Raw genomic sequence first — 11604 nt, forward strand, 5'->3', positions numbered from 1 at the left:
TCTCCCCAGCAACAGGTATACTTACTCTTGTCAACATTAAATGACTCCTGGAATGCGTTGGTCTGCGCATTAGAGACTATCGATGAAACTACTCTCACACTAGAGTATGTAAAAGGAAAACTCCTTGAAGAATGGGTAAGGAGAGAAGAAAAGAACCAGAAGCAAGGCACCAGCTATCCAGAGCCAAAAGAAGCAAGAGGGAAGGCACCTGCTGTGAAACTATGCTACACATGCGGCTCAAATCAACATCTACGTAAAGATTGCACCCGGAGGAAGAACAAACAGCCGAAGGAACTCAACCAAGTGCGTGTAGTACGAGCAGGAAAGGACTCCAATCAAGCTGAAGAAGAAACGTTATGGGCGATAGACTCTGGAGCAAGCCATTGTATTGCAACACGAAAGACTCTCTTTCAAACGTTAACACCTGCAAGTGAAAGCATCATCTTGACAGATGGGAAAACTGTAGAGGTAAAAGGGAGGGGCACGTTGTATATGCCATGTCTAAATACTTTGTTAACAAACGTTCTATTCGTGCCTCAGCTTGACTCAAATATATTATCTGTTATAAACAAAATGGGCTATGATGTAAACTTTTCAAAAGGGGTTTGTGAGATAAAGAAATGTGCGAATATTGTTGCTAGAGGCACTATAAGAAATTCCCTGTATGTAATCGCTAAAATCCCAGAGAGAACTGCTAATGTTATAACTAACAAGCCACCCCATAATGGATGCATTCACATGTACCATAAAAGACTGGGGCATGCTTGTTATGCAACCTTACAAGCAACACCCAAGCACAGCTTAGACGTAACCTATAAAAGCTGTAACCATTATGTAGACTGTCATGTCTGTAGAGAACATAAATCTGTTGCAGCGCCTGTGGAGAAAACAAGTAACATAAAAGTGTCAAGGGAGTTTGAGTTACTCCACATGGATTTAGCCGGTCCGTTCCGGAAATCAAAAGGCAGAGCCAGGTTTTATTTAATACTGGTTGACGCTTATACAAGATATGGTTTTGTATATTTATTGAAAAACAAAGCAGAAGCTGCTGCGCAAATTAAATATTTCGTTAAATGGGTTGAAAACAAGTTTGGTAAAAAGATAGCACAACTATACTCAGACCGAGGAGGTGAATTCTTATCACAAGGGCTGCAAAACTTCTTTAAAGAACAAGAGATAAAACATTCCCTAACAGCCCCCTTTTCACCCTCTCAGAACGGCTTGGCGGAACGCCGAAATCGATACCTGCAGGACATGTCACGTGCTATGCTTAAAAACTCTGTATTACCCTCAGTGTTCTGGGCTGAAAGCCTTATGTATGCAAATTATGTTCAAAATAGGCTCTATGCAAAGGCAGTAAATAGCAGCCCATATGAAATGTTGTATAAATGTAAACCAAAGCTAAACCACATTCGAACTTTTGGAACTACCTGTTGGGCTAATATACCTAAAGCGCAAAGGAAGGGTAAATTGGCTGCAAGAGCATTAAAGGGAAACATCATCGGCTATCGGGGAGAGTGTTCTTGCACTCGGGTCCTGCTTGCGGGCTTCCCCCAGGCACCTGGTTGGCCACTGTGAGAACAGGATGCTGGACTAGATGGGCCACTGGCCTGATCCAGCAGGCTCTTCTTATGTTCTTATGTTCTTATGTTCTTATCAAAGCAGATCATATAGAGTGTGGGTGCCTGGCAAACAAAGAGTTATTGTCAGTAGGAGTGTTTATGCAAATGATGAAAGAGTTATTGTCAGTAGGAGTGTTTATGCAAATGATGAAAGAGTTATTGTCGGTAGGAGTGTTAATGCAAATGATAAAGCATGGGAAGAAACAGAGCACTTTGACATGGTATATTTAGAAAGCACAGCTTCACAAGATAGCGCAGTAAAACCTCAAGCGCTCAGTGAAGCAGAAAAAGAAAGCAAACCTGCTGTCATTAAACAGAAATGTGCAGAGTCTGACTCGGCTGATAATGAAGAGCTGACAAGCAGCACATTAGCCAGAGCAGAACAGAGCAGTGAAGAGCTAAAACCTCAAGCGCTCAGTGAAGCAGGAAAAGAAAGCAAACCTGCTGGAATGAAACAGGAATCTGCAGAGGCTGACTCGGCTGATGATGAAGAGCCGACAAGCAGCACAGTAGCTAGAGTAGAACAGAGCGGTGAAGATCTAGAAAGCTCAGAGCAAGAAACCGGACTACGTCGGTCACAAAGGTCCAATTTCGGACAACCACCAGAAAGATTTACAGTGTCTATTATCACAGAGAGTGAAGGAAAGATAAAACCCAAAACCAAAGCAGAAAAGCAGACATTACCAAGTGTAGACAAAAGAAAAAGGCAAGCAGCAACACAGAAAATAGTACCTACCCCTGTAACAAAGGAAACACCAGAGAAAGATGACTGGACAGAACGAGACTATAGGAATTGGTTCATAATGTTGGATGGGGGGATTCGATTGACCACTTAGAATATGATGAAACCTAATGTACTTGAACCTGTATATATGGTTATGTAAACCTGTATATATATGAATGTGTAAATGTACCCCATGTTATAAATGTATCATGTATTACGTATAGCATAGTAACCACACCCTGCAAAAGATGGATTGTTATGTTTGTGATGCCAGGTGGGGAATGTTGGCTATCATAGAGCCAGCAGTTGCCCTCACAAAAATGGTAGGAAAGGGTTAAGCTACTCTTGGGCAGAGCCAGGGAGATAACGAGACTCAGGTTACTGCTATCAGGCAGCTGTAACCACTAATGAGCCCAAGGCCCTATAAAGCAAGCAGGAGGGAATGTGTTGAGTGTGGGGGAAAGTTGGATGGAGTTAACAGTGAGCAACGTATATCGAGACTGTATGCTGTCGGGGACTGCTGCCACCGCCGTGTATCCTGTATTCTGTAACCAGTATGCTGTATGCTGAACGCACAAGTAAAGTATTCTTGCACATAGACTGCTGTATATTATTGCTACCTCCCTCTGTGTCCTACACAACTACATTTTAGCCAGCTTCCAACAGGAAATGGAGTCTTAGACCCCTCGGAGGACCACTGTGAAATGTTTGCAAGGCACTTTGAGGGTAAAGTTGCTCGCCTCCGTAGCAGTCTTGATGCCCCATCTACATATACTGTAGTCCCCAATGAGGTGTCCAGTGCAACATCTGCTCCTATTTCTTGGGAACAGTTTCAGTTGATGCGGCCTGATGATGTGGACAAGGTGCTTGCGATGATGCAGCCAGCAACGTGTCTTCTTGACCCTTGCCCTTATTGGCTTATTAAAGCTTGCCGGGGGGGGTCTGACCAAGTGGAGCCAGGGTGTGGTCAACGCATCATTGTGGGAGGGAGTGATTCCAGCCGCCTTGAAAGAGGCGGTGATTCCACCACTCCTGAAAAAGCCCACCCTGGACCCATTGGTTTGGGACAACTACTTACCGGTTGCAAATACCCCCTTCTTAGGGAAGGTGATTGAGAGGGTTGTGGCGCAGCAACTGCAAGTACTCTTGGATGAAAGATTATCTTGACCCATCCCAGTCTGGGTTTAGGCCTGGTTATGGGACTGAATCGGCCTTGGTTGCCCTGATGGATGACCTTTATCGGGAGAAGGACAGGGGGAGTGCGACTCTGTTATTCTTACTTGATCTCTCAGCGGCTTTTGATACCATTGACCATGGTATCCTTCTGGGCCGACTTGGTGAGATGGGTATTGGAGGAACTGTTTTACAGTGGTTCCGATCCTATCTCCAGGGTCGCTCTCAGAGAGTAGCATTGAGTGATTGTCTTTCGGCCCCCTGGCAGCTGTGCTGTGGGGTGCCACAGGGTACCACCTTTTACCCCATGCTGTTTAACATCTATATGAAGCCCTTGGCAGCAGTCATCAGGAGCTTTGGAGGGAGGTGTCAGCAGTATGCTGATGATACCCAGTTCTATTTCTCCATAACATCTGAATCAGGAGAGGCTGTGCAAGCCTTTGATCACTGCCTGGACTTGGTGGTGGGCTAGATGAGGGCCAATAAACTGAGTCTGAATCCTAGCAAGACGGAGGCACTGTGGGTTGGTGGTTCCAGAGTTCGGATAATTGGTCAGTTGCCTGCTTTGGATGGGGTCATACTTCCTCTGAAAGAGCAGGTCCGTAGCCTGGGGTTGCTCCTGGATCCATCTTTGTCGCTAGAGGCCCAGGTGACCTCAGTGGCTAGGAGTGCCTTTTACCAGCTTTGGCTGGTGAGACAGCTGCAGCCATTTCTGGACCAGGATAGCCTGACCACTGTTGTCCACGTACTGGTAACCTCTAGGCTGGATTACTGTAATGCGCTCTCTGTGGGGCTGCCCTTGAAGTTGATCCAGAAGTTGCAGCTGGTGCAAAATGCCGCGGTGAGACTGCTCACTGGAGCAGGGTAACGCCAACATGGCACCCTGCTACTGAAAGAGTTGCACTGGCTGCCCATTTGCTACCAGGCCAAGTTCAAAGTTCTAGTTTTGGTGTACAAAGCCCAATACTGCTCGGGACCAGGATACCTGAAAGACCATCATCCCGATCACTGCGCTCTGCAGGAGAGGGCCTCCTGCAGATACCATCTTATCAGGAGGTTCATTCTGTGCAATATGGGAAACTGACCTTTAGTGTGGCGGCACCTACCCTGTGGAATTCCCTCCCTTTGAATATTAGGCAGGTGCCATCTCTCTTATCTTTTCGGCGCCTTTTGAAGACTTTTCTTTTTCAACAAGCGTTTTATAGCATGCAGGACCCCCTTGGCTCTGTTGAAGTGGGGGTGGGGTCAAAGAAAGCAGGAGGGAACCCTCACATCTATTCCATCCATGGCATCTGATGGGTGATGTATTGTGACATGTATTTCCATGTACTCTAACTCTGGCTTTGTGACATGACTTAAGAAGTTAACTCGGTCCTTATTATTATTATTATTAATTAAATTTTTATACCGCCCCATAGCCGAAGCTCTCTGGGCGGCTCACAACAGGTAAAAACATCTAACATACAATTAAAACCACATATTAAGCAATTTAAAATAAGTTAAAGATATCAAAAATTAAAACATAATTAAACAGATACTAAAATGCATATTAAATACTACTAAAATGCTGAAAATGCCTGGGAGAAGAGGAAGGTTTTTACCTGGTGCCGAAAAGATAATAATGTTGGTGCCAGGCGTACCTCATCAGGAAGAATATTCCATAGTTCGGGGGCCACCACTGAGAAGGCTCTTTTTCTTGTTGTCAACTTCCGGGCTTCTCTCTGAGTAGGCACCCGGAGGAGCGCAGTGTACGGGTAGGTTCATATCGGGAGAGGTGTTCCATCAGATATTGTGGCCCCATGCCATACAAGGCTTTATAGGTTAAAACCAGCACTTTGAATCGGGGCCCGGAAACATATAGGCAACCAGTGCAAGCGGGCCAGAATCGGTGTTATATGTTCGGACCGCCTGGTCCCGGTTATCAGTCTGGCCGCCGCATTTTGCACGAGCTGCAGTTTCCAAACTGTCTTCAAGGGCAGCCCCACGTAGAGTGCATTGCAGTAGTCTAATTTAGAGGTTACCAGGGCATGGACAACTGAAGCAAGGTTTCCCCTGTCCAGATAGTGGCATAGTTGGGCCACCAGCCGAAGCTGGTAGAAAGCACTCCGTGCCACCGAGGCTACCTGAGCCTCCAGTGACAGGGATGGTTCTAAAAGAACTCCCAAACTATGAACCTGCTCCTTCAGAGGGAGTGCAACCCCATCCAGGACAGCTTGCACATCCACCATCTGGTCAGGGGAACCGCCTACTAACAGCATCTCAGTCTTGTCTGGATTGAGCTTCAATTTATTCGCTCTCATCCAGTCCATTATCGCAGCCAGGCATCGGTTCAGCACCTTGACAGCCTCACCTGATGAGGATGAAAAGGAGAAGTAGAGCTGTGTGTCATCAGCATACTGGTGACAACGCACTCCAAAACTCCTGATGACAGCGCCCAGCGGCTTCATGTAGATGTTAAAGAGCATGGGGGACAGAACTGACCCCTGCGGAACTCCATATTGGAGAGCCCAGGGTGCCGAGCAATGCTCCCCAAGCACTACCTTCTGGAGACGACCCGCCAAGTAGGAGCAGAACCACTGCCAAGCAGTACCTCCAACTCCCAAATCCGCAAGTCTCCCCAGAAGAATACCATGGTCGATGGTATCAAAAGCCACTGAGAGATCAAGGAGAATCAACAGAGTTACACTCCCCTGTCTTTCTCCCGACAAAGGTCATCATACAGGGCGACCAAGGCCGTCTCCGTGCCAAAACCGGGCCTGAAACCCGATTGAAATGGATCCAGATAATCGGTCTCATCCAAGAGTGTCTAGAGCTGGTCTGCAACCACTCTTTCTAGGACCTTGCCCAGGAATGGGACATTTGCTACCGGCCTGCAATTATTAAGATTTTCTGGGTCCAGGAAAGATTTCTTCAAAAGTGGTCTCACAGTGAGGCATTAATCACTTCCCTGGCCCAGCCGGCTGTTCCATCCCTGCTAGCTTTTATTAGCCAAGAGGGGCAAGGATCCAGAACAGAAGAGGTTGCACGCACCTGTCCAAGCACCTTGTCAACGTCCTCAAGCTGCACCAATTGAAACTCATCCAAAAAATCATGACCAGGCTGTGCTCCGGATACCTCATTTGATTCAACTGCTATAACACTGGAGTCCAAGTCTTGACGGATGCAAGAGATTTTATCCTGGAAGTGCCTAGCAAATTCATTACAGCGTGCTTCGGATAGTTCTACCGTGTCCCTAGGGCCAGAATGTAATAGCCCTCTGACAACTTTAAAAAGCTCCGCCGGACGGCAGATAGAAGATTTAATAGTGGCAACAAAATATTGTTTTTGTGCTGCCCGTACTGCCCCTAAATACAGCTTGCTACAGGCACTTACCAGTGCATAATTGCATCCCTCAGGAGTTCGTCTCCATCTGCACTCAAACCATCTCCTATTCTGTTTCATTGCTCTCAGCTCTGAAGTATACCATGGAGCTGAAGGAGCTCTACATAGGAGAGGGCGCACAGGAGCGATCATGTCAACTGCCCGGGTCATTTCAGCATTCCATAGTTCGACCAGGGTTTCGACAGGAGCGCCAGCCCTATCAGCCGGAAAACTCCCCAGAGCCTTTTGAAAACCATCCGGATTCATTAGTCTCCGGGGGCGGACCATCTTAATGGGTCCTCCACCCTTGCAGAGGGGAAAAGCCGCTGTACGTCTAAACCTCAACAAGCGGTGATCTGTCCATGACAAAGGGGCTGATGTAAGACTCCCTACATTCAGATCACCATCTCCATGTCCAGTTGCAAAAATCAGGTCTAGAGTATGCCCTGCCACGTGTGTTGGGCCAGTAGCATATTGGGACAGCCTCATGGTTGTCATGGAAGCCATGAAGTCCTGAGCCGCCCCAGATAAGGCGGCTTCGGCGTGGATGTTGACATCCCCCAGCACCAACAGTCTGGGTGATCTCAACAATACAGCCGAGACCACCTCCGTCAGCTCAGTTAGGGAGTCTGTTGGGCAGCGGGGTGGGCGGTACACCAACAAAATCCCCAATCTGTCCCCCTGATCCAACACAAGGTGCAAACACTCCAGACCAGTAGTTGCATGGACATGGTGCTTGGAGAGAGAGATGGAACTCCTATACACCACAGCAACCCCCCCTCCCCGGCCCTCAGATCTACCCTGATGCTGAACCAAGTACTCCGGTGGGCACAGCTGGGAGAGACTAACTCCTCCCTGCTCACCCACCCAGTTCTGAGTTATACATGCCAGATCAGCTGCCTCATCCACAATTAAATCGTGGATGAGAGAGATCTTATTATGTACCGATCTGGCATTTAGGAGCAGCATCCGGAGATCGGAGAACTGGCTGATAGGGCAACCAACAAACCTGTGGGTGTGTGGAGGACCGGAACGCAGCACAGCCGTTAACTGCCTGGGCCGAGTTCCCCTCACCTGGCAAGTCCTCCACACAGCGTCATATCTCCCTCTACCCATCACTACACTAATTGGGGCCACCTCAAATCTTCCCAGTCGACTTTGACTCCTCTCTCCCAGGCACATGATGCAACCCCCCACAACACACACTCACACCATACACACCCCCACACAAAAAGACCTTCAACAATTGTTACATGTTTTAACTAAGATGTGCCTTCACAGTCTTATACATTGATGTTAATTGGATTTCCAGCAACTTTTTTCATGTTGATATGTATCCCTATTTTTCTGTTTCTATAATAAGGTCACTGACTACATTTTATTAGTTGTAGTGTGCAAGAGATGAATAAATAGTATGTATTATAAAGACTCTTGGCAATTTGCTGGGGTGCCACTGAAGGGCTTTGCAGGCCTCCAAAACACGCACAGGCAACAGGTCGGCAACCCTCTGTTCTACACTCATAATATGGTTTCCCCATTTCTGAAATCTTTCATGACATAAAAGACTTAAGCTACTTCTGAAGCTCTTTCCATGTTCCAAGCAGTTCTAGGGTTTCTCCCCTGTGTGAATTCTTTGATGCAATGTGAGAGAGGAATTTCTAGTAAAGCCCTTTCCACATTCCAGGCATTCATATGGCTTCTCCCCAGTGTGAACACTTTGATGGGCAGTGAGTTGCTGTTTCCTACTGAAGCTCTTTCCACATTCTAAGCACTTATATGGTTTCTCCCCAGTGTGAATACTTTGATGGGCAGTGAGTTGCTGTTTCCTACTGAAGCTCTTTCCACATTCTAAGCACTTATATGGTTTCTCCCCAATGTGAATACTTTGATGGGCAGTGAGTTGCTGTTTCCGACGGAAGCTCTTTCCACATTCTAAGCACTTATATGGTTTCTCCCCAATGTGAATACTTTGATGGGCAGTGAGTTGCTGTTTCCGACGGAAGCTCTTTCCACATTCTAAACACTTATATGGTTTCTCCCCAGTGTGAATACTTTGATGGTCAGTGAGTTGCTGTTTCCAACTGAAGCTCTTTCCACATTCCAAGCACTCATATGGTTGCTCTCCAGTGTGAATTCTTTGATGGGAAGTCAGATTGCTATTCTGAGAGAAGCTCTTTCCACATTCTAGGCACTTATATGGTTTCTGCCTGGTGTGAACATTTTGGTGGGCAGTCACTAAGTGTTTCCAGTGGAAGCTCTTCCCACATTCCAAACATTTATATGGTTTCTCCCCAGTGTGATTACTTTAGTGGGCAGCGAGTTGTTGTTTCCACCTGAAGCTCTTTCCACATTCCAACCACTTATATGGTTCCTCTCCAGTGTGAATTCTTTGGTGGGCAGCGAGTTTGTTTTTCCAACTGAAGCTCTTTCCACATTCTAAGCACTTATATGGTTTCTCACCGGTGTGCATTCTTTGATGCAAAATGAGACTTGCCTTGCAGCTAAACCTCCTTTCACATTCCAAACATTGATATGCTTTCTCCCTTTTCTGGTTTTTGTAGTGGGCTTTTTTACACTTTCTTTTAGAATTCAGACATTTCAAACAATGAAGATATTTATTTCTTTTTCTTCCTTGATCTGTTTTTTATCGTATGGCAGTTTTATGGTAGCCACTGCCCTGAGAAGCGCAAGATTTATTCCTCCTTTTCTCTTCTGCTTCAGGTTTCCTTCTCTGCTCTTCCCTCTTTTCAGATCTGTCTCTTTTCCATCTCTCTTGCCCACATAGTTCTCCCTTCCTCTTGGCTTTCCACTCACCATCTTCTGCAAGGAAGAGAGAAACTGATAAGACCATGAGGGAAGAAATGGATCCTCAAATCACTGAACAATCCCAAATAACTTTTGTGATAAAGGAAGAATTGACAGGAATTAGATGAAAGATGGATCTTACTCCAGGTTGAACAGTCTCTGTTGTCTGGCATTCACTGACAATTGGAGTGATACAGACTGTCGGATTTGGACCACGGTGATCTGGGTTCAGCTCCCAGTCAGAGGTTAATCCCATTGGGTTGTCCTGGGCCAATCACTCTCATTCGGCCTAGCCTACAAAGTTGACAAGGTAAATAAAGCAACTGCAGATATTCTCTTCTGAACTCTGGAGCAAGTGAAGTGAGAGAATGAAAAGGGGAGGCTCCATCCTTCAGTGGCAGACAAAGTCCATTGCAAGGAGAAGGTCCCAAGGTGAATCCCCCACTTCAGCACTTAAAGGACCTCAGAAAGAGCCCTCAGATGTGCTGCCAGTCAGGCAAATACTCCTGGATTACTTGGCCAATGACTATGGCATGGCTGCTGAGTCAGATCTCTGGGATTCTAACATTGTTTTCATCTATATTTGTATTTCTTGTGACTCTTAAAGTTTCTTTGTGCTGATTCGTGTACTGCTGTTTTGATTATGTTGTGATTCTAGCATCTTGTATAGATCTCTAACCATTTTTATACTCCTTGTGAATTTTTGTTCAGAATAAGATGATGTACATGTTTTAAATCAATAAAAATAGACAAATTGTCTTTTTCAAAAAGAACAGAAGGAATAAAAAGGGAAGTGGACTCGCGCTATATGTTAAAAATATATATCCCTGCACAGAAATACAGGGAGATGAGATTGGTAGCTCCACCAAGAGTATCTGCATTAAAACTGATGGGGCAAGTAATAAAAGGAATGTGGTGCTTGGAGTCTACTGTCGACAAGCCAATCAAGGACAAGACGAGAATGTATCTTAATGGCCTACTAATGCAGGCAAACCACTTAGCTTACAGCGCGCTCAGGAGCATGTCAGATTAGAGATGCGACGGAAGGGTTGCCATCACTCATCAAGCCCACCAATAGGTATCCCTTTCTCCTCATCCATATGGGAACAAACGATACTGCCAAACGGAGCTATGAAGAAATCATGTCACACTTTGAAGCTCTGGGAAGGAAACTCAAGGACTTTGGGGCTCAGATAGTTTTTTCATCCATCCTTCCAGTACATAGCAGAGGAGTAGAAAGGGAAATAAAAATGTGTGAATGAATGGCTATGAAGGTGGTGCCGACGTGAGAGATTTGGATTCTGGGACCATGAGCTACGCTTCCTGGAAGATGGACTGCTGGCAAGTGATGGGTTGCATCTCACAAGGACTGGGAAGAATGTGCTTGGCCACAGCATGGAGGGCTTTAAACTGAATCGTAAGGGGGAGGGAGATGTAATCTTGGTGGTAACGACTGACGAAGGCTTGTGCACAGTAACGGGAACAGAGAGATCGGCTATAACAGGGCCCAGTAACAATCCTTAGAAAAACGTAGTAAGGAAGCCAAGCCATAAATCACATGGTCTTTGATGTCTGTATACTAATGTGCAGAGCATGGGAAACAAGCAGGACGAACTTGAACTCTTAATACAGGAGGGTAATTACAACTTGATAGGTATAACTGAAACTTGGTGGGATGACTCCCATGACTGGACTATAGCAATTGAAGGATATAACTAGTTCAAAAAGACAGAAGGAATAAAAAGGGAGGTGGAGTCTCACTATATATTAAAAATATATATCCCTGCACAGAAATACAGGAAGATGAGCTTGATAGCTCCACCAATAGTATCTGGATTAAAATTAATGGGGCAAGTAATAAAAGGAATGTGGTGCTTGGAGTCTACTACCGACCACCCAATCAAGGAGAAGACGAGAATG

At 45.9% G+C, this 11604-nt stretch overlaps 1 protein-coding gene across 1 annotated transcript; it reads right to left on the bottom strand.

Annotated features, from left to right (window-relative positions):
• Positions 1 to 7855: 7855 nt before the first annotated feature.
• Positions 7856 to 10707, bottom strand: LOC133378944 (zinc finger protein 82 homolog). Its single transcript, XM_061613558.1, has 3 exons — positions 10691 to 10707; positions 9694 to 9699; positions 7856 to 9182 (listed from the first exon to the last, which is right to left on the bottom strand). The coding sequence occupies exons 1-3, from the start codon at positions 10705 to 10707 to the stop codon at positions 8486 to 8488; spliced, it is 720 nt and encodes a 239-aa protein (XP_061469542.1). The 3' UTR covers positions 7856 to 8485.
• Between the last annotated feature and the right edge of the window lie 897 nt (positions 10708 to 11604).

This window comes from Rhineura floridana, chromosome 3 (assembly GCF_030035675.1).
Source record: "Rhineura floridana isolate rRhiFlo1 chromosome 3, rRhiFlo1.hap2, whole genome shotgun sequence".
In the NCBI taxonomy this organism is placed as follows: domain Eukaryota; kingdom Metazoa; phylum Chordata; class Lepidosauria; order Squamata; family Rhineuridae; genus Rhineura; species Rhineura floridana.